General features: G+C 37.4%; 1 protein-coding gene across 13 annotated transcripts in view; it reads left to right on the forward strand.

The window, feature by feature from the left end:
- The window catches only part of EML5 (EMAP like 5), a 122747-nt gene that overhangs the window by 37233 nt on the left and 61608 nt on the right, over nt 1-23906 (forward strand). For all 13 annotated transcript variants that reach the window (XR_008391778.1, XM_037130187.2, XM_053665966.1 and 10 more), the window contains 9 exons: nt 2957-3213; nt 4296-4508; nt 9577-9744; nt 10394-10500; nt 11004-11122; nt 12364-12550; nt 13820-13925; nt 16083-16176; nt 18897-18997. Coding sequence is in view for 12 of the 13 variants with exons in the window: in XM_037130187.2 (XP_036986082.2) it covers nt 2957-3213; nt 4296-4508; nt 9577-9744; nt 10394-10500; nt 11004-11122; nt 12364-12550; nt 13820-13925; nt 16083-16176; nt 18897-18997 (1352 nt within the window). In the remaining variant the exon portion in view is untranslated. The remainder of the gene's footprint in view (nt 1-2956; nt 3214-4295; nt 4509-9576; nt 9745-10393; nt 10501-11003; nt 11123-12363; nt 12551-13819; nt 13926-16082; nt 16177-18896; nt 18998-23906) is intronic.

Below are 23906 nucleotides of genomic sequence, written 5' to 3' on the forward strand. Positions count from 1 at the left end.
GCAACCAAAATTTTAATATGCATATGAAATGCTTAGGAGTTCCTATCATATAGCTTGTTGCATTAAAAAGTCATTTTTTTTCAAGGCTTACCCTTTTAATTATTGTTTGCAAGAACTTGGCTAAGCTGTTATATCTAATAAGTCCATATTTTAGCAATTTAGTACAAAATTGCTGACAGGATTATTGAAATAGTTATAATGATTATTATAACTTATATAGTATAATAGTCATATATAGTTGTATATATATGTAACTATATATTTACTACATAACATAGTATATATATGTAACTATTACATATAATAGTTACATGATAGTTATAATAGTTGTGAATATTTGTAACTATTTGTATTTGTAGTTCAACCCCAAAATTCTAACTCACAAAACAGTCTCAATCCTTCTAAATTTACCTGGTCACTATTTCTCCTTAGTTTTTTACTTAACATAAAGCAGGTCCTTAAGTATAGCAGTGAAATAAGCGTAACTTCACAGGAGAGTGATGTAGTGATTGGAGGGGCACAAACTAGGTGAGAATTTAACACACTGGTGGTCAAACTTGGGTACAACGTAATGTCTCAGGGCGCAGTCACCTAACTTCCTAGAACGGCTCTTTTCCTTGTGGTAGAAAATGTTAACAATTTGATATTAAAAGAAACACTAATATCTGGAGTCAAGTGAAAGACTGCAAATATTTTCCAAATTAGTAGACAGGCACGTGAGACTGATTTGTGGTGAGCTGCATTATCAGCATCAAGCTGCTCGGGGCCATTCATTCATTCTGTGCGTAGTCAGGGAGGCTCCGTGGAAGAGACTGAGGAGCAGCAGTTGATGCTGGGGACGGAGTGAGGCTTCTGCAGCGCCTGGCTAGACTGGTTGTGAAAACCTTAACATTGCGTTTCAGATTCTGCCAGCAGCTACCCATGTGTCTCCTCCTGACAATTCCACTACCATGTTATATCTAATTTAAAAGGATTGAGTTAGTTTTTCCTAACTAGTCACACACGTCTAAAATTTTTTTCAACCTATTTATATTTTATCCCATTTTGGGGGGAATAATAAATTTCAAAAGTTGTTTTCTGATTTTACAAAACTTTCTGTATATATCTGTTTTTTGACATCAATTTTTTGTCTCTCTTCCCCCCCAAAAAATGTTCAAATTATCTTAAAATTCCTACCTAAAATTTAAGCCTTCTCCAGTTATATCACATTTCCTTCTTTCACAGTAAAATTCTCAAAAAACTGCCTAATTTACTCTCTCTTCTTCCAATTATCAGCTTTCTATCCCCATTTCAATACAGCTTTTGCCTTCATCTTTCATTGAAAAACCCTCACTAGTAAGTACCAAGTACCCTGTTACTGAAGATGGAAGACATTTTCCAGTTCTCTTCTAAAATTCTCAGCAGTATCTGACCCTCTTAGCCACTTGCTCCTTCTCACAACATCCTCTTCCCTGCCTTTGGGTATTCATTCTCTCTGTTTTTTTCAGCCTACTGTTCTGGCTCCATTTTCTTTGTAGGCTAATTATCTTCTGCCTACCCAGTAAGTGCTGGAATGCCTCAGAGCTCAGACCTGGGCTTTCCAGTGTCTGTTTTCCCCACGTTGTGTTTTGTCCCTAGGTAAGCTGGTCTTTCCTCTAGTAGAGGGCTGGTTTTCATCTCTGCCTTTACACGATGAACACAACGGTAAAGCCCAGTTCCTTGGCAGTTTATTAGATCTCTCTCTAATCTCAACAACCACCAACTTTCCCATTTATTCTCGTATCCATGTTGTGTTGTCTGCTTCGTGCTTTGCTCCTCTTGCATCTTCTTCCTGGAAAACCTTCCCTCCTCTCTTAACACCCAGGCAGCTCCTTCCCTCTTATACTTAATGTATACATCATTCTTCCTCATCCCCACCTGCTTTAATCTGGTCTTTAACCCTTTTTTCAATACTTCCTATGGAGCTTCACATACATCTTTTGAGCACTCGCCACATCTTACCAGTAATAAAGTATAAATACTTCGTATCCATCTCTCACAGAAGATGAGTTTATGTTTTATGTGTGTAAAACAAAGTAAGTACTTGGTGTTACTGGAAGAAATTTGAGGTTGATTGCTTTCAATTGTCCATTTAGAAACTTTAAAAACTGTAAAAATGTCCATTCAGTCTTCTGTTTTGAAATCATCTGCTTGGAGCATTTCACACTGATAAATGCAAAATTTATATGGGGGAAAAAAGACCCTGGCATTAATTGAAAGTAGGAATTATTCTTTATCCTGCCCTTTTCTCCCTGGCTACCTCTGTCTTCTCCCCTGTCCACCAACTCCACAACTTTGGAAACCCACTGGTGTTAAATTAAGTGTATCCATATTTTTGGCTGTTTACAATATTTGTATTATTTTGGAAACTCAGTTACAAGGCATCATTGAACAAATATTTAAATTCACTTGTCAACATGTGCCTACTTGGGAAGAATTTGCATTCTCTTAAAAAAGGTCAGAGAGGTTGAAATATAAATAACTAGTTATAATTATACAAAGATATATATTCAAATGTGTTAGTGAAACAGTACAAATCAGTTCTTCCTTTTCTTCCCCCTCAATGTGATTTTGCATATTTGGCTCATTATAAGTACTTGTTTGAAAATTATAGTGTTAGTAATGAAGGATTTTTCATAAACTCAATATTTGTGACATTTTCTATATATTGTATGGCTCCATAAATTTTAGTCTGAATCTCTAAACTACTTAAAGTAATGTAGGAGCTGAAATTTAGCATTTTCCCCTATTTCCAGCACATACTGTATTCATATATTTCTGTTCAGCAAAAATAATTCTTTCTTAATCAATACTATTCGTCTCATTTACATTTGTTTTATGGTTTATAAATATCTGACACAGCCTCACATTTTAGACACATTTGGAAATTTAACTCCATAGTGACTTTTTCACATGGTCTGTTTCTCTTTCTTTACAGAGATATGACAGAAGTTGTACATATTAAAGATAGGAAGGAAGCGATTCATGAGTTGAAATACTCACCGGATGGAACTCACCTTGCTGTTGGGTGCAATGATGGCTCGGTGGACATTTACGGAGTTGCTCAGCGTTATAAAAAGGTTGGGGAGTGCGTGGGATCACTTAGTTTCATCACTCACCTGGACTGGTCCTCGGACAGCAGGTATCTTCAGACAAATGATGGAGCTGGCAGAAGAATCTTTTATAGGATGCCAGGTAAAGGTTTCTAACACATTCCTTATAATTTATAGATTTTATTGCCTGTAAAATATTTTAGGATTTCACTAGAAGCCGAGTAAGTTATATTTGATAATAGGAAATCAGTGAAGATCTACTCTAATATTTTAGGCATTGTGATCTTTTCTATAAGGCTGTCCTGTTATATTGAACTCTTTTTAGTTCTTAATTAAAACTTCTTTGCTTAGAGGATCTAAAACCTTCTTTATGTTGAATTCCACATCATGTGAGTAGTATATGGTAAAGTCCTATGTGTTAGGAAGTCAAAAATGCCATTTTTATTGATGGAACTAATTAAATGTAATTGCTACAAATATCTAACCATAAGTTGTTTGGGTTTTTGTCGTTACCTCAAATAAACAAATATTAATAGTACAGCTAATAAATTAAATTTGAGAAAGTTTTCATCAAAGATTTAAAAAGAATAAAACCAGAGCAAAATATTTTTAGTACATTATTTAGTATCATGCTTAGTGAATTTAGTCACTATTTTCTAATAATGTATTTGATAAAAGTAGATACATAAATTAATGCATTTCTTTAAAGTATTTTATTAACAATCTGTATGTAACGAAGACTGAATCAACCCTAAAGTTTTTGTTACCGAATGTAAATGTATAACTTGCCACTCATCTTTCCTTCTCAGTCCTTTTCAAAAGTTCTCTTTTTCTCAACTATATATCTTCTTAGGTTTCTTTTTTAATACTTAATTTGCCACGTTCTTACAGCTTTTACTTTTTCTTCTAACTTACCCACTTGTGAATAATCTGTAGCATGATTTTAATAGGGTTCAGTTTTATTCTCTACATGGTGAACCTGCTTGCTACACCCTAATCAGATCTTTGCATGTCTCTGAATCAGTATAACTTTGGTTTTTAAAAAATACCTAACATTTAATTTTGTTCCTTCCTTACCATATTTACCTACCTATTCCTGTATTCTATTTTAACTGGAGTAGGAAGCTATTTAAATGTGAGGGTTTACTGTGTTAGCAGTACAATTTATGCTTCAGTAAAAATCCAATGAAGTAACTTACTAAATTAAGACTGATTTATTTTTAGGAGGAAGAGAAGTGACAAATAAAGAAGAAATAAAAGGTGTTCACTGGGCTTCATGGACATGTGTTTCAGGCCTTGAAGTAAATGGAATTTGGCCCAAGTATTCAGATATCAATGATATAAATTCAGTAGACGGAAACTATATTGGCCAAGTTTTAGTTACAGCTGATGACTATGGAATTGTAAAATTATTTCGATATCCTTGTTTAAGAAAAGGTACTTTTTCTTTCAAAGTACTATTTATAAAGGAGCTAAGTTCTTGCAAAAATTAGTCTTGAGATAAATAAAAGGTTTTATATTTTTAAAAATATGTGTATTGATTATTTAGTGAAGAGTTTTATGAAAATGAACAAAATTAGCTAATTTTATTTTGCTAAGTAAAAAATTATTGTCACACATTACGTTTATATATTTTGACATGAACTTTTTATTAGAAAATTGTTTCTGAATTCGTAAATTATTATGGACTAATACTTTACCTCTTTCTTTTTAAAGAATTATTTTTTCCCCATTTCATGTAGTTAGACTGTATAATGATAGTCATACTTTTCTTGCGGTGTGTTACCTTCAACTAGTTAACTTGTTGAACATACATCTTTTAGGTGATATTTCTCTAATGTCTTAGTGATTCTGATGAAGTAGTGAGCTGTACAAGTTCAGGTCATAGTTTGGAATCTATTTGTTGGTTGTTTTCACATGTGAGAATTGTGTTTTTGCTTAAATCCTGAATGCACGTTTAACATTTATTTATTTCCTATAACCGTGGGGTTAAGAAGATATAAGGGATTGTTTCCCCTTTTTTAACTTTTGAAGGCATTATTTATTGAGTCATTTAAAAGAATTTCAATCACAGTTTACACTTAATATTATTTTATATTAGTTTCAGGTGTACAGCATAGTAGTTAGACAATCATATACTTTACAAAGTGTCCCCCTCATATTTCAAGTATCCACCTGGCACCGTACATAGTTATTACAGTATCGCTGACTGTATTTCCTATGCTGTCCTTTACATCCCCCTGAACATTCTGTGTCTACCAATGTGCACTTCTTAATCCCTTCGCCACTTTCAACCAGCCCCTGAACCCCCTGCCTCTGTGGCAACTGTCAGTCTGATCTCAGTATTTGTGAGTCTGTTTCTGTTCTGTTTGTTCGTTTATTTTGCTCTTTAGATTTAAGGGGTTATTTTTCTGTACATTTTATGTATCAACCTCTTTTTCTTGGATCTGTTTTAACATGATGACATTAATCATTCTTTTCATAGTTCTGGGGAGTAAATGAAATACTGTATTAGTCATTTATTTCATGCTTTGTTCCACAAAGTATTTGAGTCACCTTATAACGGGTCCGTAAGTTCTAAAGTAACTGCATGAATAGAGAATTAGTACCAGGGGCATTACCGCGGTATTAAAACTAGGGAAGGAAATAACAGAGGTCAGACATCACGATCAAATCTGAGCTTCCTGGAAACCAAAAATAAAATAAAGCGGGGCACGAAATAATTTTAATTTTTTAAAAAGCATACTTGCTACTCAGGGAAATCAGCATTTCTGCAGAGATTTAGTTTTCCAAGAGCCCTCTCCTGTAGTACGGCGGTGCACGTGTTCGTAGAGCGTCAACAGCTGTAGCACGTGCAACATTAATTTTCATCTGATTGTTGAGAAAAGCTCTGGGCAAATGTTAAAATGCAGTTCAGTAAAAGGTGATTATGGGAACAGCCGAAGTAGTTTTATTCAGGCGATCGGTCCATTGATGTCAGGCTTAAGGGCCCGGTTTTCCCAGGAGCTGCTTACTTCTGTTGTGCCTATGGGTGAGTTTCAGGTCCTGCCGTATTGCTGGTCTCTGCCCGTGAGGTGTTGTTAGTTCCTAGGTGTGTGTGAAAGTGCATCCGTGAGTAATGCTAAGTGAGTTAAACAGGGCTCACTCAGCCCCTAGTGATGAAAGTTCCCTACTTCTGGGTCCCACCACATACGTAGACAGCACATGAGAGTCACCAGGAACAACAAACTGTATTGTGACTCAAGTTGCTCCTTGCCCCGTTAGGCGGTGTGAGATTTAGTTAGATTAATCATGATGATTTTTTTTTTTACAGAGAGAGGAAGGGAGGGAGAAAGAGAGGGAGAGAAACATTGGCCTGCAAACCCAGGCATGTGCCCTGACTGGGAATCGAACACAAGATACTTTGGTTCGAAGGCTGGCACTCAATCCACTGAGCCACACCAGTCAGGGCTTATATCATTCATAAAATGTGTTGTAGTCTTCTGAGTTGCTGTGGGAATATTTTTCCAGAGTCTGGGGAGATCAGTCTTGTTCAGTCACTGCTTCAATGGTATAAGTATAAACTGTTCCTCTCTTATTCCTTTGTGTTAGAAATTTATGGTAACGGCTTTTATTTCTAGGCACTTGTGATCACCTTGAGACTATGGGTAGATAATTAGAGCAGAAGCCAGGCTGTAACGACTGCGTATTGGAAGGATTAATAGAAGTGTTTTAAGATTCTGTGTTTCCTGACTTCACATACTTGCATAAATTTAACAGTATTACTAGAAAACTATCTTCTGGATTAGCTATGAAGATGTATACTATTTAATACATTAAGTTGTGTTACTGAAATTCTTACTTTTAGTAGAGTCAGAAAGATACCTGGGGAGGAAGAATTATGTCTAGAAGTTTTAAGGATATTAAAACATAGTAAATGGGAAACATGTTTTTTCATATTGCTACAATTTATTGGAGAGCTTTATTTCATATTAACTTTATGTTAAAATATGCCCTAAAACAGGTAAGAAAATAAGTGAGATCATCAAAACATTACTATTTTAGTATACTAGTTTATCCTACAAGGATTATTATTCTCTTATTTAAATTAGGAAGGCTTCTGACCCTTTCAGCTTGCATTGGTAAATGTTTTCTCTGAGATATTAGTCTCAGTTGATAACATGCTGTTTAGGCCTTAAATGTTATATCGTTTTCTGTCCCGGGTCAGAGTTTTCATAGTGGAGGGACTTTGGGAGCTTCGGTGCGTTCGTGTGGAAGTGGACGTGGAGCCTTAGAGAGGGAAGGGATGGGCGCCGCCGCCTCTGCGCACAGTCGGGTTGGCCCTCAAGCTCTGGTCTTCTGGTTTCAGCTCTAATGTTCTTCACATCATACTTTTGTTCCCCTTCGTTAATTACAAGGGTTGGAGTCACGTTCATGCTCTCAGTTTCCTTCATTACCGTTCTTCAGTCCTCTGCAGTGTAGCACTTCAGGGCACGTGTACAAGCAGAGTAAAGGGGGAATGTGGTCTCTCTTCTTTCCTTTCCTGACTTCACCTCTTCAAATACTTAATGAGTATTTGCAGTGTACCAGGCCTAGGGATATACAGCAAACAAGATTAACACCCCTGTTCTCAAGGATCTTCTAGTTTATTACAGGAATTAACAAGTAAATAGGCGGTTATACTTCAGGATGGTAAGTATAATCACAAGGCGGGTAATTACAGGGAATTCTGGAAGCATGTAGGAAGATAAGGTTGGTCCTAGTGAGGCACGGTCACTCTTATGAAAGATATGATATCTCAGTTCACTTTTAAGATATCCACTTATCATAGTTAGATGAGCAGTGCTGGTCATTAGATAGTTATTAATATAATCTCTTTGATTAGGAATAACTGGCTTCCCTTAGTCTTATTCCACAACTTCCTTGTGGATTCTTCCCGAGGGACTGGTCTTTGCAAAGTCACAGAGAAAGCCATTTGGACGGGACTTACAGGACAATTTACCCCTCTCTTGGGGCTCTCACCCAATGTAGTCACCTGGCGTCGATGCTCAGATCACACTTCTTCATTGGCCCTAAAATACGGCGAAATTAGTACATCTTAAAAATTTAGAATTTAACTTGTTAGACTTTTTGACTTTCCCTCTTGAAGACTCTCTGAATGTCTAAGAGTACTTAAAGGGCCCCATCAAAGGAAGCAGTAGCCAGAGTTCTCTTGGCAGGCAAGTAACTCATTCTTACATATGAGGGATGGGACTAAGTCTTACCTTATTGGACTTTGCTTGGTGACCTGTGGCAAGTTACCTATCTAGAAAACTACAGACTTCTAATAAGCTTCAAAAAATGTTGATGTCTAAAATAATAGCATTACTATTAAGCCTCAGTAAATTGTAATTTAAGATGAGTTTTGCTCAAATTTTTATGCTCAGATTAAGATAGCTATCCCTAAATTCATATCCAAGGTGAATTTTTCTCCAGATTTTAACAGAGGCAGCTTTGTCATCCTGACATGCAGACCTTCTATAACTTAATATAAAACTTTAAAAATGTTTTCAGAATGAGGCCCAATATTATATATCCAGCGTACTTTAACAGGGATATGTATATGTTGCCAAATAACATGTTTATCTAAGCAGAACGTGGAGAGTGTATTCTGAATTTGGAACCACAGAAATGCTTACTATCATGCTGATTAAAAAAAAAAACCACCACAAAGTAAAACAATTCCTTTGCAATTGACAAAGTCTGGTATGTACCACCTTAACCAGATGATGCAGCCTAACATGGTTAGTGAGGTGCCCCTTAAAACACTGTGTTCGAAAGAGCACATCACTGATGCCAAAAATACATCATCCGAATCTAATCAGGAAGACACATCAGGTAAACTCATGTTGAAGGCATTATACAAACTATAGAGATTTTAAAACAACTGTAAAGGACAGTTGTTGAGACAACCACTGGGTATATTTTATTTTGATTAATACGGCATATTGCATTGATTTTTGTCTGTTGAATCAATCATCGCTTTTCTGGCATAAATCCCATTTGGTCATGTTGCGTAGTCCTTTTTACATGTTGTCGTATTAAGTTGGCCAGTATTTTGTTAATGACTAAAGTTTTAAAAGGGTCCCATGGCTCTGGTGCTGAGACTCATGGGGGGTGGAGTAGACTGGTTCAATGTCACCTGAGACCAAAGGCCTCCATCCAGAGCTCTCAGATATCTTAGTAAGAAATCAGTTGATCCCCTTGTGGCTGCAGGCTTTTTTCAAAGCAGTAAGATCATGGCCTCCCTCACAGCTTTGTGGTTCCCATTAAATTATATTGTGAGTCAGCAGAACAAAAATTTACACCCCTCGATGTAGACTCATTCATTTGTTTACCCAACAAATTTTTTGAATTAACCTTTTTTCCCTTGATTGAGATAGTGGAAGGAGGATGCATTGGTTCACGTATAGGGATTGTTTGTCAAGGTGGTATCTTTGTGTGCTGGCATTTGTTTATGAACTTAAAGGAATATTTTTTGTTATAGGGGCCAAATTTAAAAAATATATTGGCCATTCGGCTCACGTAACTAATGTCAGATGGTCACATGATTATCAGTGGGTTATTTCTATCGGTGGAGCAGATCACTCTGTGTTCCAGTGGAAATTCATTCCTGAAAGAAAACTGAAAGATGCTCTTCACATAGCGCCCCAAGGTGAGTCGTAGAATGCACTCCCTAAATAGTTTGTCAGATAACTCTTCAGTGACCTCCAAATAAAATTTCACTGTTGAAATGTGACCTAGCCTCTAAGTTAAGCGTATAGTGTATTAGTGGAAATTTTACATTAAAGTATCAGGTCTATATCTTTAAAGTCAGATGTCACAGAGCATGGAATACAAAGTACTTGTGGTTGGGTTTTAATTTATCAGATGATGAATGAAGAAACACATTAGCAGAGCCAACATGTACTGTATTTGAAAGAAGATGAGTATCTAGGTTTCATATATGTTTTTTTTGACAAAGTTATGTTAGTTCATTTATTAATCATAGCATCTTCTGTTTTTCATGTTAATTACAGGTTATATTCACCTATATTTGTGCAGGCATTTAATTTGGTGTAGCAATCGTTGGGGGGGCCAGTGGAGGGATTTCCAGGAGCTGTTGGGTTTGCAGTGGGAGGAGAGGAAGGTAATCAGTAGTGCAGCTTAGCGACACCTGTGTCAATTGACTGGATGATTCCATTTGATTGTTTTACGGCTTGTCTCCATGTCAGTTGGCACAGTCAGCTCTTAATAGTTAATTTTACGGTACTGCTTTGAAAAGGTTCTTTAAACCAATAACGCTTCATACTTTAAAATTACAGAAAGCCTGGTTGACTCTAATAGTGATGAATCAGATTCAGATCTGTCCGATGTCCCAGAACTGGATTCTGAAATTGAACAAGAGACCCAGCTTACTTACCGCCGGCAGGTAATTTTTATTATCACATGATTTTTCCCTGAAAAAACACTAGTTTCTTCTTCATCTTTCTCCCTGCTGTTTACTCCTCTGTTATCTTTTATGGTGTTTAATTTTCTAAGAAATACATGTCAATTCGTTCCTGCTTTGAGTTAAAGTACACTTTCGTGAACTGTTCTTTGATAGTAAGTGCTTGATAGATCAAGTGTGCCTGTATTCTGTTTGTCCATAGCTTTTTGTCATAGTACACTCCTATTTATTCCATAAAATATTCTCTTGAGAAGTACAAAAATGTCATGGAACACAAAATACATATTTGTCAGTGTGGTGCATAGAAAATGTAAATGTAAATTAGTTCTGTCCAGGGAGGTAAACTTCATGAAGTACTTTCCTATTTAAGATAGTTGTTAAAACTTTAGTGACCAATAGTAAACACAGTGTCTGAAAGTTACATTAGGAATCTGTGAAAACCTTTGTTAATATGTATTCTAAAAATATTTCTACCTCATTTAAAGGTTTACAAAGAAGATCTACCTCAGCTTAAAGAACAATACAAAGAGAAACAAAAAAATGATACTTCCAAAAGAAGGGAGCGGGCTCCAAAGAACAGTATTCGGTTACACTTTGTTCATGGGTACGAAACAACTGTTTTTCATTTATGTGTTTGCATTTTGCCTGCATTTATTAGCTGTGTGATTTCAAGCAAGTCACGTAACCTGTCTGTGCCTCTGTTTCCCACCTGTAAGTGGAAGTAACAGAACGTACTTGACAGTGTTCCGATGAGGAGTAAGTAAGTGGATAGTTGTGGTGACTTAGAGTATTGTCTGGTGCATAGTGAGCACCATATAGATGTTAAATTAAAAATTAGTGTGTCTTATGAAAGTTTTATATTTGTAGCATTGGATCTCTTATCTTTGAATGAATGCATAAAATGTAAGGGATTATCATCTCCCCTGAATACAAGTATGTCTAATTTGGGATGGTATTGTGTGTTCATTTTGCCTTCATATTTTAATTTCAGTAAAATACAGTCTCTGGATTGTCTTAGAACATTTAGCAATACAGGTGTCCCATATCACCCTGGAACAACAAATTTTCCAACCTGACAATTTTTTCTCTTCACCCAGTAATCCTTCTCTTACCTGACTGATGATGCTTTCAAGAATTTCAGAAAGGATTTATTTAGCAAAAGTATTTTTTTTGACTGTGTTAATAGGCAGTATTTCTATGCAGTTATGTTATAGGAATTGGTTTTATTTGAAGTACAAAGAAAGGTTGCTATAAACGGAATTGTAGTCATCGTGTTTAGAAGATTTGGCTGCTTTTTCCTGAAAGAGTATAATATTTTAAAATTATTGTTTAACTTATTTTTGGACTATATCTTATACTCTCATAGTTCAGCAATGTGCATGAAAGGCCACCCTCTAAACCTCTGATCCTACCTCTGCCCTCCAGCCCTCATTGCCCTGCACCAAGAGTAGCCACTGTTCCTTCCAGAAATTTGTACGCATATATAGACACATATAAATATTTATTCTTTTCTATTCCCTTTCACTTATAAAAGCACCTGTTTTCGTTTCATAGTGAACAGATTTAGCACTGTGCTTATATGCGAATGGTAGTGTGCTGTATACATTTACACGCACCTGGATTTTTTTTCATTCAGTAGTATAGCTCGGATTTAGCTCTTTGTAATGAGAGCAGTTCATAAAAGCTTATGTGATTTGAGATTTCATATTTTGTTTTAATGTCTTAGTATCTTATAAAACTAGACATTGAATGACCCCAGAGGTCCCTGCTTCTCGAGAACTCTGTGTGGTCCGTATTTATCAGATAAAGGCCAAAGTTCATATTTTGTATGTTTTCTATATTTAGTTACAGAGGTTATGACTGTCGAAGTAATCTGTTTTATACTCAAATCGGTGAAATTGTGTACCACGTGGCAGCAGTGGGCGTCATTTATAATCGACAGCAGAACACACAGCGCTTCTACCTGGGTCACGATGATGACATCCTCTGCCTGGCTATTCACCCTCTGAAAGACTATGTGGCAACAGGCCAGGTGGGTCCTTTGAGAACCTGTAACGGGACAGAGAGGTTAGGCCTCTGTTTGGCTCTAAAGTTAGATGAGTCCACTTTTTAAAAAAAATCTAGGCATATATTTTAGATTCTAGGAAATAAGGAGTAAAGAATTCTTCAGAGTGGGATTTAATTTTCATATTAAAAATAAAATTTACCACAGCTCTTTCCTAGGGTTGTTTTTAAAGTTTCTTCTTCTTCTTTTTATTATTATTTATTATTATTGTTATTATTTCAGTTTGACTTTGTAACTAAAGAGCTCCGACTTATTTCTGTGATGATAATATTAACTACTTAAAATTTGTGAGTAAAAATTACAGAAAACAAAGACTAGAAATATGGTTACAAGTGATCTAAAATAACATAACCTAACAAATGTTCTGTGACAAAAAGGATGACTGTGTTTTTGTTTGACCACCATGGTAGGGCACTATTCAGGTTTACCAAAGTACAAAGCAGCGATACTGACATAGAAAACACCGAGAAAATCTTAAGTGATACCTCTGTTTATGGATAGTCTTAGAGAAGGATAGAAAGGGGCGATGTTTATAGATCATCACTGTTTGTAAGCACTTGACTGATTTCTGTTTTTTTAAGATTTTATTCATTTATCTTTTAGAGGAGAAGGGGGGAAGGAGAGAGGGAGAGAAACATCAATGTATGGTTGCTTTTCGTGTGTCCCCTGCTGGGAACTGGCCTACAGGGAACCGGCCTGCAACCCAGGCATGTGCCCTGACTGGTAATCGAACCACGATCGTGTGGTTCGCAGGCCCGCACTCAATCCACTGAGCTACACCAGCCAGGTTGACTGATTTCTTAATGTATAATTATTTTATTCTCATGTCACCTCAAGAAGAATGACTCAAACTATTTCCTCCAAGTGTTCTTATTTAACAAAAAATATCTTGTTCCCCACGACTTTGCAAGATTTATTTTAATGTCTTAGTGCTCATTATCTCTAGCATAGGATCACTGCCAATAACAGGTGCTTGGCAAGCATCATCTTTACTGACGGAGTGTAAGGTAAAATTTAGGAGTCACGTAGTTCTGGGATGTTTCTAGGCACACTGAGCCTGTCCTCATTAGCTTTTCAACAAATGTAAGAAAGTCACATATACAGTCTGCTTTACAGTTTTCATTTGGTGAGTGTCAATAGCAGATACAAAAAAGACTATATATAATCCATTTTATTTTCTTTTAAAAGACATAAAAATAATTGTATAAAATTGCTTTTGTAATTCTTCTGTTTTAGGTAGGTAGGGACCCCTCGATTCACATATGGGATACAGAGACCATTAAACCCTTGTCTGTATTAAAGGGCTGCCACCAGTATGGTGTCTGTGCTGTTGATTTCTCAGGTAAGGCTGTTTTCTGTCTCAGCAGGAACGATCAGAGTGCAAAGGCAGTGCATAGCGTGTTAGTCTAAGTGAGTGTTGCTTAGCCTTGTCAAATCTACGTATCCTTAGCCTAACAAATTAGGACTGTGTACACGTGGGTTTTCTGGCTATTTTATCATTGTAATTTGATGAGTGTAATTTTTAAACTACATTTTATTTTTATTTTTATAATCCTCACTGAGGATCTATCCATTAACTCCACACAGAGGACAGGAGATAAAGATAGAGAAAGAGATAGAGAAAGAGATAGACAGACATAGAGAGAAACACTGATGTGCAGAAACATCAATTGGTTGCCTCTGAATGCGCCCCCAACAGGGGACTGAACCTGCAACCTAGGCATGTGCCATGACTGGGAATCAGACCTGCGATCTTTTGGTTTTGGGGACGATGGACCAACCAACTGAGCCTCACTGGCCAGGGCAATGAGTGTGGTTTTTGATACCCAATAACATAAATTTGTTTCTATTAAAATAAAAATGTTAGTCTACATAACATCTAAGGTCATCTCAACTACTGCAAATGGTATATATAGTTCCCATTTGGGCAAATTCTGATCACTGTGTCTTGGAGCCACAGAGTAAACTTTGAAAATGTTTAGGATGAAAGCTGAGAAAGAAAGAGGTGAGACCTGAAACATTTCTTTTATAACATTTCTATGAAGTGACAATTTCAAACTGTCTTATCTAAGCAATTTCAGATCATGTTAGCTCTTCACTGTATATTTGAAAGTTTCACAGCTACAGGTAGATCAAAATACAAAAACAGATCTACAGTGGAAGCTAGGGTGTAAATCAGGAAATGAGAAATACCATTAATAGAGAATTTTATATTAAGAAAACAAATTTGTGCTGTCTGCTGCTCTGACTAAAGTGGCAGTGAATTATTCATAGTAGAGATTTTTGGAGAAAATGTATATACGCATTCAAGGATCTGCTAAACTCAAGAAACGAGAATGAATGGCAGACGAAGGGAGTCACCAAGAAACATACACTGGTAGTGATGATGGACTGATTGGGGTTTTCAAAAAGCGTGGCAGATGAACTCCTTTAACTTGACCTTGTCTGCCCTTCCATTCTAAATGAAAGCTTTGTAGAAAAAGAAGATAAAAAACATGTAAAGTAAAATGACAGCAAACTCATAATTATTAACAACCACACCTAAAACAAAAGCAAAAACAAAAAAACTAAACAAACAACTAGAGCAGAAACAGAACCACAGAAATGGAGATCATATGGAGGGTTAGCAACAGGGGAGTGGGAGGAGGAGAAGGGGGGAGAATGTACAGAGAATAAGTTGCATAAATGGTAGGTAGAAAATAGACAGGGGAGAGGTTAAGAATCATATAGGAAATGTAGAAGCTAAGGAACTTATAAGCATGACACCTGGACATGAACTAAAGTGGGGGAATGTGGGTGGGAGGGGGTGTGTGGGATGGAGGGGAGTGAAGAGGGAAAATGGGACAACTGTAATAGCATAGTCAATAAAAAATATTTTAAAAATAAAAATAAAAAGCTTGGTGGCAGAGGGACAAACATTTTATTGTAGTTTCAGCCATTACAACTCATAATAGACACGTGCACGCCTGTCAGCGTGACTCAGACAGCGTGACTCAGACTGGTCCAACATGTTCATTACTCATTGATTGATGATAGTAACAAAATAATTGGCCTTTACTAAAAATAGTCATATTAATGGCAGTATGTGGTTGTAACCTACATATTGCCATCATTTTCAGTATGATTAACTCTTCATAATCACTATGAGCTTTTGTATCACAATAGGTTTCTTATGGTGAAATTGAGTAAATCTTTTCTTAGTTTTTTCTTTTCATTTTTTTAAACCTCCTTTTCCACCTTTCTGATTGTCCTCCTTTCCCCCCTCTCAGCCTGATGGATATGGTAAATGAAGTCCGAGAAAATGTCAGCAGTTACATTTGGACTCGCTGAGAAACGATTCTCCTCCCCTTACAGAGTCTGGTTCTTTTTATAACTGTATACACACCGAACATTGAATGTTACTTTGTAAATTTTTAAATATGGCACTGGGGTTTTATACTGTGTACTGAATGGTTTTCCTCTTCTGGGTGGTAACGGCTGGTGTCTGTCCATTTCACAGCGGATGGGAAACGTCTGGCTTCCGTTGGAATAGACGACGGCCACACTGTCGTGCTGTGGGACTGGAAGAGAGGGGAGAAGCTCTCAGCAACAAGGTGGGGGAAAGGCCGGCATCGCAGTTCAAAACGCTGAAATCGCTTTGGACTTAAAGTTTTAGAAAATTAAAACAGCTTTGAAATCAAGCAAACATGTAACCTTTTTCTATTGCCGTGTTTATCACGAAATCAGTAATATAATCATGATTAAAAGACAGACGATTTCAGGATTCATTTGTAAGTTTAATCCTTGAGAACCACTTTTTAATGTAACCACAATGTGACGTTGAAAATAGCTATTATCCATTTACAGGCAGAATTCTAACTGTATGATAAGCTGTTATATACCTATTGGAAAGCATGATAAAATGCTCATATATTTAAGTGAAAAAAGATACATACATACTTATATATCACAAAGAAGCTATATTGGTTTTTAACTTTTTTGTTATACTTTTTATTTTCTGAATTGTCTACAGTGAGCATGTTATTTTTATTTTAGTTATTTATTTATTTTAAGATTTTATTTATTCCTCTTTAGACAGAAGGAAAGAGAAGGAGAAAGAGAGGGAGAGAAACATCAATCTGTGGTTGCCTTTCAAGCTCCCAGTACTGGGGACCCGGCCTGCAACCCAGGCATGTACCCTGACTGGGAATCAAACCTGCAACCCTTGGGTTCACAGACCCGCACTCAATACACTGAGTCACACCAGCCAGGGCGAGCATGTTATTTTTATAATGAAAATACTAACAATTTCTTTGAAGTAGGAAATAGTCAAGTGTCAGATTACATGATTAATTGGCAAAACACAGGATACAAAGTCAATATTCAGAAATTGAAGGCATTTTTGTATACCAACAATGAACTATTAGGAGAAACTAGGGAAAATTCCATTTACTATAGCAACAAGAAAAATAAAGTACCTAGGAATAAACCTAACCAAAGAGATAAAAGACCTGTACTCAGAAAACTACACAACACTGAAGAAAGAAATTAAGGAAGACACAAACAAATGGAAGCACGTACCCTGTTCATGGACTGGGAGAATTAACATCATCAAAATGTCCATACTACCCAAAGCAATAGATTCAATGCAATACCTATTGAAGTACCAATGGCATATTTCACAGATACAGAGCAAACATTTCAAAAACTTATATGGAATCATAAATGACCCTAAATAGCCGCAGTAATTTTGAGAACAAAGTAAGAGGGATCAGAATACCTGATCTCAAACTGTATTACAAGGCCACTGTAATCAAAACAGCCTGGTACTGACATAAGAACAGACACATATCAACAGAACAGAATAGCACAGAAATAAACCCAAGTCTCTATGGTCAATTAATATTAGGCAAAGGGGGCAGAAGCGTAAAATGGAGTAAAAATAGCTTCTTCAACAAGTGGTGTTGGGAGATCTGGACAGCTACATGCAAAAAAATGAAAATTACCAATTTACACCATATACAAAAGTAGATTCAAAGTGCATAAAAGACTTAAATATAAGTCATGATACCATTAAAGTCCTAGAGGAGAACATAGGACAGTCTCGGATATTCCACGCAGTAATATGTTCACCAGTATGTTCCCTAGAGCAAGGGACATAAAGAATAAACAAATGGGATCTCATCAAAATAATAAGCTTCTGCATGGCTAAAGAAAACATTAAAATGAAAAGAGAACCAACAGTATTGGAAAACATATTCTCCAATGATACCTCAGACAAGGGTTTGATCTCCAAAATATTTAAAGAACTCACACAACTCCACTCCAGGAAGACAAACAACCCAATTAAAAACTGGGCAGAGGACTTGAACAGACACTTCTCTAAGAAGGACATACAGAGGACCCATAGATATATGAAAAGATGCTCAGAATCACTAGCCATCAGAGAGATGCAAATTAAAACCACAGTGAAATGCCACTTCACACTGGTCAGAATGGCCATCATAGAGAAAGCAACAAACAACAAGTGCTGGAGAGGCTGTGGGGAATGCAGATTGGTGCAGCCACTGTGGAAAACAGTATGGAATTTCCTCAAAAAAGTAAAAATGGAACCACCTTTTGACTCAGCAATCCCACTGCTGGGATTATAGCCTAAAAATCCTGAAACACCAATTCAGAAGAACCTATGCACCCTAATGTTCATAGCAGCACAATTTACAATAGCCAAGTGCTGGAAACAACCTAAGTGCCCATCAGTAAATGAATGGATCAAAAAACTTTGGTACATTTACACAATGGAATACTATGCCACAGAAAGAAAGAAGGAGCTCCTACCATTTGCAACAGCATGGATGGATCTGGAGAGTATTATGCTAAGTGAAATAAACCAGGTGGTGAAAGACAAATACCATATGATCTCACCTATAAGTGGAACCTAATTAACACAACAAACAAGGAAGCAAAATATAACCAGAGACATTGAAATTAAGAACAAACTGACAGTAACCAGAGGGGAGGTGGGAAGGGATAATGGCAGTAAAGAGGGAATGGTTTTCAGGAACATGTACAAGGACAAAACTAAAGGGGGTAGGATCAAGGGTGGAAAGTGGGGGTGGCTGGGGTGGGGGAGAGTGGTGGGGAGAAATGGAGACAACTGTACTTGAACAACAGTAAAAAAATGTGAAAAAAACTCTGAGGTTTGAAAGCAAAACCAAAGTATTTTGGACATGATTTGAAAACAGATTTATACTGTATTTTTTATACATGTCTTCAATAATTTTTATTTTCTGAAAAAAAATTTAAAAGAATTAAAACATTTTGGTATTTATTTCAGAGGAAGTAAAGATAAGATTTTTGTTGTAAAGATGAACCCCTGCGTGCCTGATAAATTAATTACAGCTGGAATTAAACACATGAAATTTTGGCGTAGAGCAGGTAAGATAGTGCTTTTTATTTTTTTGAAATTTAAGAAATTACTTTTCAGAGTGATTTAGCCAAGTGCAATGTGATATTCTAAAGTGGATCCTGGAACATAAAAGAAACAGTGGCAAAACAGGTGAGATCTGAAGAAAGTGTGGAGGTCAGTTAATAGTGATATATTAATATTACACGCTTGTTTCTTAATGTTCATAAATAGTCTGTAAAAATGTAAGTTGCTTATATTAGGAGAAACTGAGTCAGGACTACTGGATGAGATCACTGTGTTGTCTTTGCATCTTTTATGAAAATCAAAAATTATTCAAAATAAAAAGTTTTTAAAAAGTGATTCAGGCCCTGGCTGGTGTAGCTCAGTGGATTGAGCGTGGGCCTGCGAACCAGAGTATCATGGTTCGATTCCCAGTCAGGGCACATGCCTGGGTTGCAGGCCAGTTCCCAGCAGGGGACACACAAGAGGCAAACATACGTTGATATTTCTCTCCATCTCTCCTTTCCTTCTCCTCTAAAGATAAATAAATAAAATCTTTGAAAAAAAAGTGATTCACAGTTGCCTTGGTACATTTTAAACAAATATAAAAGTTATTTTATCATCATTTATTGGCTGCATTGGTGTAGTATTCATATTTGCAAAAGGATTTAACTTATGAAATTAAGCAAATGATGTCCATGCTCTTTTTTTCTGTTAAAGGCATTTTCTAAAAAAATTTTATATGCTATAAAATTATGTAGAAATGGAATGTTTTATGACTTCAGTTATTTTTAATTATAAACTATTAAGTGTGGAAGAAGTTCACATTTTAAAATGAAAATGTCTGCCCCGGCTGGTGTGGCTCAGTGGATTGAGTGCCGGCCTGTGGACTGAAAGGTCGCCAGTTCGATTCTCAGTCAGGACACATGCCTGGGTTGCAGGCCAGGTCCCCATTGGGGATCTGAAAGAGGCAACTGATTGATATGGATATATCCCCTCTCTCTAAAAATAAATTTAAAAATCTTTAAGAAAATATGAGTAAGGCCTGGCTGGGTGTGGCTCATTGGATTGAGCGCTGACCTACAAACTAGAAGGTCTCAGGTTCGATTCCCAGTCAGGGCTCATTCCTGGGTTGCAAGCCAAGTCCTCAGGTGTGTGAGAGGCAACTGATAGATCACAGGTGGCAAACTCAAGGTCAGCGGGCTGAATCTGGCCTTCCACCCACCTTGTTTTTTCCTGCCCGACACCTTGTTGCTACCCAGGGTGACACCTTATTTCTACGTCTTAATTAGGGGCAGCACTGAGCTCCTTGCCCCTAATTCAGTAGTTACATGTATACAGTCCTAAAATGACATTCAGCCCTTTGAAGGCAACTGCGAGGCTGATGTGGCCCCCGGTGAAAATGAGTTTGACGCCCCTGCGATAGATGTTTCTCTTCTGCTCTTTCTTCCATCCTTCCTCTCCCTCTAAAAATAAATGCATAAGATCTTAAAAAAATAATAAAAGGAAAATGTCTCTTTTCCACATAATTAGTGTACTTATAAATTCCAGCAATTTGACATCAAAGTCTCAGTATTCTTAAACCTTCCAGGTAAAATACATAAATGTAGGAAGAAGTGAAACATGTATTAGAGAAGAATAGTCTTTTTGAAGGCATTTCTCAAGTTCACTTTCAAATTGTAAACCACATAAGACACAAATGAATTTTCAGACTTGGATTTAATACTTTATCACAAACTCACCAGATAATATTGTATACACATTTACAAAGTAAAGAGAACTAATTTTCACGTTTGTAATTTTCATTCCTATACATTTAAGCAGAACTTCTAATTTGAATATCCAAGTCACTTGGAATTGTAATTACCAAGCAAGTAATGTTCATTATTTCTGTATTGGAAAAACTATAATATTTTTTGAAATAAGAGACTTAAGGAAAGTAAATAGCCTTAAAATGACAAGGTTTACAATTCATTAACTTTTTTCCTTGAGTTTGATCAGACATAGTAGACCTGAAACTGAACCATAAAAAGATAAGTGGTAAGACTTTAGTGTGCATTTCAACCTTCCTCATTTTGGGGGTTCTGGTCCACAGAGTTTTCTAGCCAACTGGGGAATAAGTAACCACTTCACTAGGCGAAGTGTTATTTAAACATCTAAATGCATAGCTTTATGTAAACTAAGTTAAAGATGACTTAAGCCTGAGGCTAAGGGGGAGGGAGAGTCTTACCTCCAATTCCACATGTAGGCTTTGAAGGTTCTGAGTTATTAATTTTTAGTCTCTCCTCTAAGGAATTCAAACTCTCTTCCATGGCTGGTGAGACAAGCAACTGAAAGCTTTTTGAGTGCAACAGCGACATGACCTTGTAATACTGTGTGTTATCAGAAAACCAATGAGTAGCTAAACCAGGGGTGGCAAACTCTTTCCATAAATGGCTAGAGAGTAAATACTTGTATTTACTTTCCAGGCCCCAAATGAAGAATATTACATTGGTACTTGTAGAACAAGAGAGCCCTGCCCTGCCCTACCAATTTGCACCTAGTGCCATCTACTGGAGACATTATCTCTACGATCAGCCTGCTGTGGTGAAGGGGACTGGCAGGGTGGGGTGAGGGGACCACGGTCAGCTTCACTCAGCTCCTCCTGGAAAGTTCTGCCTTCTAAACTTGGGCAGCTGGCCAGAGGCAGGGCATCCCCTGGACCGTGATTCCACTGTTAGATGCCCAGCACTTGCTGTTAGCAGAGTTCACCATTTGTAGACGGTCACCTTCTGAAGCCCTGGGCAGCTGCTAGTAGGCAGCCGCCAATCATCATTGGCGGTAGGGAGGCAGGCTCCGGGGAACAGGTGTGGCCTCTGCAGCTCATGGTGCAAAGCAGCTCCAGTGGGTGCCTACCATAGCGCCTGGTGGCAGGATTTGGCCCTCGGCCCGTTCACCCAACTGGCTCCAGATGCGTAGCCTGTGCTCAGGGGAAGGCCAGTCTCTCCACATTGGCACTAGATGCCTCCTCTCACTTACTCAAGGACATCACTCCCACTCTTCTTTCCTTTCTTTCCTCATCATCACTTTTCCCTCTACGGACCCTTTCCCTTCAGCATGGGAAAGTTACTTCTCCACTTTAAATAAATACAACCAAGCAAAAGCCATCTTTCAACTCAACCCTCCAGTGACTAATTTCTTACCTGCCTACTAAAACATCTCCGAGCAGTGGTTCACCCTTTCACTTGGAAATTTATGTTTGCCTTCTTACTCTTGAGAGAACTCAGTCTTGTTTTCCTTCCCCACTCCACTTAACTGCCCTTTCAGGTTCGCTAACAACTCCATTGCCATGTTCAGAAAACACCATCTTCTGAACGCATTTGGAACACGACCACTTTTCATTTTCCTCCACGACACCACCCTGGTCTATGCTACCTTTATCTTTCTTTAGCTCAGGTGATTGAAGTAGCCTTCTAACATTTTTCATCCCTGCTGTCCTTCAGTTTACTCTCAATCCAGAAATTAGAATGAACCTGTTAATAAATGATACGCTGTATCCTGTCATTCCACACCCAAGTGTTTTTCATCTCACGTAGAGTAAAAGGTAAACTCCTACAATGGTCTGTGATGCTGCATTTGACTTCACTGACCCCGTCTCCCATTACTGCCTGCATTACTGTCTTTGCTACTCGGTACTGGCCTCCTGGTTGTTCCTAGTCCCATTCTTGTGTTGGGGCCTTTGCACATACTGGTCTCTTGGCCTCTAACACTCTTCTTGAATGACTTGCTCTTGCTGCCTTCTTCGGCTCTTCTTTCAGATACCATCTTGCAGGGAGGCCTTTCTTAACCACCTTACTGGAAATGGACCCCTCCTATTTCTTATCTCCTTTTTATGCTTACATTTTCTCCGTGGCACCCATCAGCATCTAACATACTGTACCTTTTACGTATTTGTCATATTTATTGACCGGCTCTCACCAGGAAGTTCCATGAAAGAAGGGAATTCTGTTGTCGCTTTTGTTCTGAGCTCTACCCCCACTACTCTGAATAGTGCCTGAATTATATATGTCATGAATACACGAATAATGAGTGCAGCTGGAAAAATGGGCAGAAGATGTCAAGAGGGAATGGATGGTCAATAAAAATAGGAAAAGATAAATCTCAGTAGTAATCAGAGAAGTGTAAGTTAAAACTACAGTAAAATTCAGTTGGTGTTTCACAACCCCAGTCTAAGAATGCCAAGTGTGCCTAAACAGTAGAAAGGAACTTTTACTGTCAATGGGAGTGTAAGCGATGTGTCACCTTTGGAGAACAGTTGGTCTCATCTCTGTGCTGTCCCTGTTGCACACACCAAAGCCATGATTCCCAGGCATTCCTAGAGAATCTCTTGCCTTTGTACAGAAGAGGCCCTTACAAGAATGTTTAAAGCAGCATTGTTTTCAATAGCAAATACTTGGAAGCAACTTAAGTGCCTGTTACTAGGGAAATGGAATTCTATATAGTTATAAAAATGAGTTTTCTAGAGATACAAATCAACATGTGTAAAATGTCATAACATAGTGAAAAAAGCAAGTTGCAAATAATACATATGGAATGGTATTTACTGAAAATTCTAAAACAAGAAAAATACTACGATGTATTACCTAGGAATTCATAAATAAGCTGTCAGATATGTAGAAAGAAGGCACAAGAGTCATCAACACATTCAGAATAGGAGGGGGTGGAGGTGGGACTGGCGTCACATGTCAGTTGTTTTAGTCATTTTGAGTCGATAGTAGAGACATAGGCGTACTTTGTACTCTATTGTTTTTAATGCCTTTTTGTATTCTTAAATATGTCATAGTAAAAATTTGAAAAACAATCAGAAGTGCTGAGGACTGCTTAAAACCCCTTTAAGACATACATGCTTTTGTTTATTCAAGACGCTGTGGCCTGAGAGCAGCCCAAAGCGTGGCTGCC

This window comes from Artibeus jamaicensis, unplaced genomic scaffold (assembly GCF_021234435.1).
Source record: "Artibeus jamaicensis isolate MK-2021 breed Jamaican fruit bat unplaced genomic scaffold, CSHL_Jam_final contig_444, whole genome shotgun sequence".
Taxonomy (NCBI): domain Eukaryota; kingdom Metazoa; phylum Chordata; class Mammalia; order Chiroptera; family Phyllostomidae; genus Artibeus; species Artibeus jamaicensis.